This window comes from Ylistrum balloti, unplaced genomic scaffold (genome assembly GCF_031769215.1).
Source record: "Ylistrum balloti isolate Yb309-2 unplaced genomic scaffold, AGI_CSIRO_Ybal_v1 Utg370312, whole genome shotgun sequence".
NCBI classification, from domain to species: domain Eukaryota; kingdom Metazoa; phylum Mollusca; class Bivalvia; order Pectinida; family Pectinidae; genus Ylistrum; species Ylistrum balloti.
In genome coordinates, this window is record NW_026782231.1 from 579,836 (window position 1) to 584,480 (window position 4,645).

At 33.4% G+C, this 4,645-nt stretch overlaps 1 protein-coding gene across 1 annotated transcript; it reads right to left on the reverse strand.

Moving 5' to 3' along the window:
• Positions 1 to 1,060: 1,060 nt before the first annotated feature.
• On the reverse strand, positions 1,061 to 2,266 carry LOC132553222 (probable G-protein coupled receptor B0563.6). The gene has a single exon (XM_060217452.1). It carries the CDS (start codon positions 2,264 to 2,266, stop codon positions 1,061 to 1,063), a length of 1,206 nt encoding a protein of 401 aa, XP_060073435.1.
• Positions 2,267 to 4,645: the final 2,379 nt, after the last annotated feature.

Here is a 4,645-nt window from a genome sequence, read left to right on the forward strand (position 1 = left end):
ATCATAGTATGAGGATGCAGAGATGTTGCATTCATCACGTTTGTTATACAGCTTAGTGGAAAGTTGTCCATGTTGGTTTCGTTGTAGAAAAAGATCGAAATAAGCTACTGATGTAGAAAAGTATGTCGTGTCTTTGTTTTCAGACATATTTCTCTCTCTGGTTTGTGAAAGACATTTGTAACTTCATTATCACAATAATTATGAATGATATTTTCACTTCACTTTTAAATAATGATGTTTTATTTGAATATGACGATATAATATGTATATCAAAATCGGTAGAGGTAACGAAGGATTTAATTAATACTATATAAGATATGGAAAAGAGCATACCTGGTAATATCACCAAACAAACAAGGTAAAAGACAAATACTTGCAACGTACGGAAAAGTAGCCGATAAGTCATTGACCCATAAAGATTAGTACTTCCGATACGTTTTGAAGCAATACCGACTCTATATATGCATATGATATATTTCGTTACAAAAATGTCGAGCTTCGATGAGCACACTTGAATCAGAATTTAATAAATTAGTAAATTTAAGTAAGTGGCTTGTTGTTACATACGTACCATTTTAATCTTTTGTGTTAAATACCCATTGAGGATTTTTAACATTTGTCTTTTACCTTTTGGTTTGTTTAATGTTATTTCCTATTGGATCGCTGCGTGTTTTACCGTTTGATTGCCCTAATGGCCTTTTATGTGTTGACGGGCCGTTAAGATTGCAACAATAATAATAATTGTTGTTACATGGTTATATGTAAACAAATATGTTGATGCAATGACCGAATGAGCATCAGTAACTAAATGTGCATCAAAGAAAATGGTGGAGAGATAAACCAAAGAACATACATCAGTTGTTATTTGCTTTAATCAATACAAAACATTAAAGTATAGAAATATATTTATCTCTTTCTAAAATATGCTCAAAGGCACGATTCCCTTGCCAGATACAATTAATGTTCGTACATTCATCTAGCAGTTACTTAAACGTGGCGAAAATTTTTCGTCAGTCAGTATTGTCCAAATGGTAAATGGTAGATTCAAATTGGAGAATTTTCATCCCTCGCACATTCTACAAACATATGTATCCTCTAGGTCAGCTATGGAATTCATTTGGCAGTCGATATGAGTAGTATCAGGTACTGACTGTGCATTACTACTCATTCGATATGAATTAGACAACGTTCTTTTACACGTACATACAAATTTTAAAGCGAAACGAAACCTCGATCCGCTCAAACAATACAGGTAAAAGTTTGCACATCTATTGATATAAAGAAGGTAGAATGAAGCAGAATAGATCAGGAGATCCGCAGATTTAGCCTCCTCTTCCTCTATAACAATATTTGACGTCACACTAGTGTAAATCGAAAAAGGCAACGTACATATAATAATGGTAATTGAATCCGCCAATAACATCAGTAGAATCTGGCGTCTGCGGGATCTTGGATTTGAAGACACTTGTACCCTACTTTCCATGTTTTTGCTTCCGGTTCTGTGGTACACATGTGCTGCTTTTTGCACTATATAAGACAATTTGACGTGACGGAGAATGATAATGTTGCTGATAATGATGACGGTAAACATTATAAACAAAAAACTATGATGGATCCAAGGCCAGATGCGAAGCCAGAACATCACCATATTCTTGTTACTTGAAGAAATCTCACATAGTTTGTATTTTTGTTTCTGCGATATCAAACCAGAGGTAAACAGGAAATGAGCATCTTTAATCACAGCCAAAACAAGCAGTAATAGTGACATGTGTTTAGCACGCGAAACACTACACCATTTTTGAGCTTTTAGTGGAAAAGTGATTGCGAGGCTCCTTTCGAGTGTCATGGCGGCGGTCAGTAAAATCCCAAGATCACTACTGGTCCAACCGAAGAAATTGAATGCTTTACACATAAAGTGTGCGTTGTTTCCTCTGTAAATTATCCATGGAAAGTTGGCATTAATCCAATGAACAGTCAATAAGAACAGTAAACTGAAATTATCTATAAAAGCGTTGATGGCAATATAAAGTGAAGTCGAAAGAAACCGGAAATACATGCTGCGCATGACTTTGATAACAATACAGTTACATATTGTTCCCATCACAAGCAAGACAGGAGGAAAATAAAGATTAATTGCAGCTGATATTTGATCCAGTTTTCGGGCAAGATTTCTGTTGTCGTTGACAGAAGTGATGTTAAACATACATTTATGTTCCCCAACCTTATCTCTCCCAATGTACTCAATACCGAAAACTGTAGAATTCATTTCTGTAGCCAATAACTTAAATCCAACCACTACAGCAGTTATATCATTTACATATGTAAAAAATCAATAATTTTCTAACCACATTTAAAATACATTTTTCATCTTGGTATGTTTTATTCTCACTGGTAACACATATTCCGACGAGATGCAAATCACCAATTACTTTCCATGCTTGATGCCTCGATAAATCACAAGTGGTAATTTTCTGAAAGCAACGAAAACAAAATAATTAAACTATTTTAAAATTACCAAACTAGCTTTAATAACGCCAAATGCCCACTAGTTTGTAGTTTTCCGAATAAATAAATATTTAAATCATAATTGGTGATGGTCGTAAATTGATAAAGTCCAAAAAGGATGGTCTTATTTATTGTTTAAATAATCGATAATTACTGCTTTGTGAAACGCATGCATTCATAAGTTTAAAGTTTAAGTACGTTTAAATCTCAACTAGGATATATGGTCATCAAATTCTGGAAGAGGTTAAACCAATGTCAGATTATGTTATTCATAGAGTATATTCTTGGAAGAAATACATACCTATGAAATTGATTAGGATAGTCCAAATGCCCAGCATTACAGAAACATCACTACCAATAAATGGAAAGCTGTAAAGGAAACAACATCGAACGAATGAAAAAGTAAACATGTGATACTCCAACGTCAAAATCTGTGAAAGAGATGAGTAATATTGGGTGTTATTAATCAAAGTAAACTAATAGAAACATTATTCATTCATAATATTTTAGTAATTATCAAAGATATTTGTTTGAATTGTACCAATGAAACATCACGTATTTATGTATTTCCATAAGCTATTTCATCAAAATTATAGAAAGCATAAATAGTTCATTAACGAAACTAGTCTTAAATCTGCAAACATCCTTGTCATTGGAATTCTTGTCTTAAGTATTCAATGTTCAAATAACAACATGGTTTCGTTATCCAATCACATTCTACAGAATTCAATGAAAATAATGTTTTGATACCTTAAATATGGTGATCTCCACTAAATAGAGTTTTTAAAGATCCCGTCTCCTGTGTCATTGCATCTCTAGTTTGTCAATCACAAATTCAAATTAAACGATCAAAACTTCCAAAATATTCACGTGCCATTATTTTTTATATAGTTGAATTATTTTTACTTCACAACATAACATTAAAAATCACATTAGCTGTTTGACGTTTATACTTCAGAACGCAACTTCCAACGTTTTCAAAACCTCAAAACCTCGTTTGAAATGAAATTGATGTCACACGTCACATTAGTTCTTCCATTCTCTCAACGTATATGTTGCAATTATCAACATACTGGCTTATAAGAATACAAATTACCACTGCTGCCACCTACTGGCGTTGTCTAAGCGCAGAACTCCACTCCGATCGATCTTAGAAAGATTAATGCTTGCTCGGTAAGATTGTTTAGGCTATGATTGATAACAATATTTCCCTAACGTTAGACATAGGTGTTATTTAATACTCCCGCCTCCGTTATTACAAATCTTATAAGTCTCAGGTATCGTATTTCATTAATAAGTGTCTACTAAAATGGCCGAACAACAATCTAATCAGGACACCTTGCGGGAACAACATCCTATACATATAATGAATTGTGTAGAACTAGTAGGAGATGTAGGGCAGCTTCTCATGTCGAATATATTGAGAAATTGTTAAAAATATGAACTTCATCTGTTGTATCATTGATTTTGATTTATTTAATCATCATGTCGATTATTTTATATCGACATTTCGGTGATAATGGATGACATAACTTCTTATAAGTGGCCCTGTACACTTACATAAAGCATGTTTTGATTTACTGACAAGGTGAGGTTTAGTTGACCAAGAAAAATCCAAAGTGATTTACAAAAAATGTGAAAAGCTTAATGGGAAATTGAACCAGCCTCACTACTCAGTAAATATTGCACTAACCCACAGTTGAATAAATTTTTGAATAGCAGATAATTTTAGAGAACAGATAGTTCATGTAAGTATTTTGAGTCGTGCCACTAAGTATGCCAAATGTATTAAACACGTGGCCTGCAGGTAATGTAAAACCTTAAGGTCTAAATGTTTACCACCAGTGTCTACTACCTACAAGTGAATAGTATGGTTTAATATAAATTTATAATGAAGTCAATTTCAGTGCTACATATAGTGTATTGCCTTTAAAGTGAGCAGCGGATCAAATATATATACATCCCAAGGTATATTTAATTACTCTGTTCAGAGCCCCATGAAAAATATTGTGCACAATGTTATCACAGACGAACACACTAACTTCTTTATAATTACCTCCTTACCTAAGTAAAGGTTCAAACGAAACGCTATCGACCTTGACGTCGTATATGCCCACAAACTCATTCGATATCCGGTGAA

Coding starts and splice junctions, on each gene's coding strand:
- LOC132553222 (XM_060217452.1), bottom strand. CDS start 2,266: ATGAATTCTACAGTTTTCGGTATTGAGTACATTGGGAGAGATAAGGTT.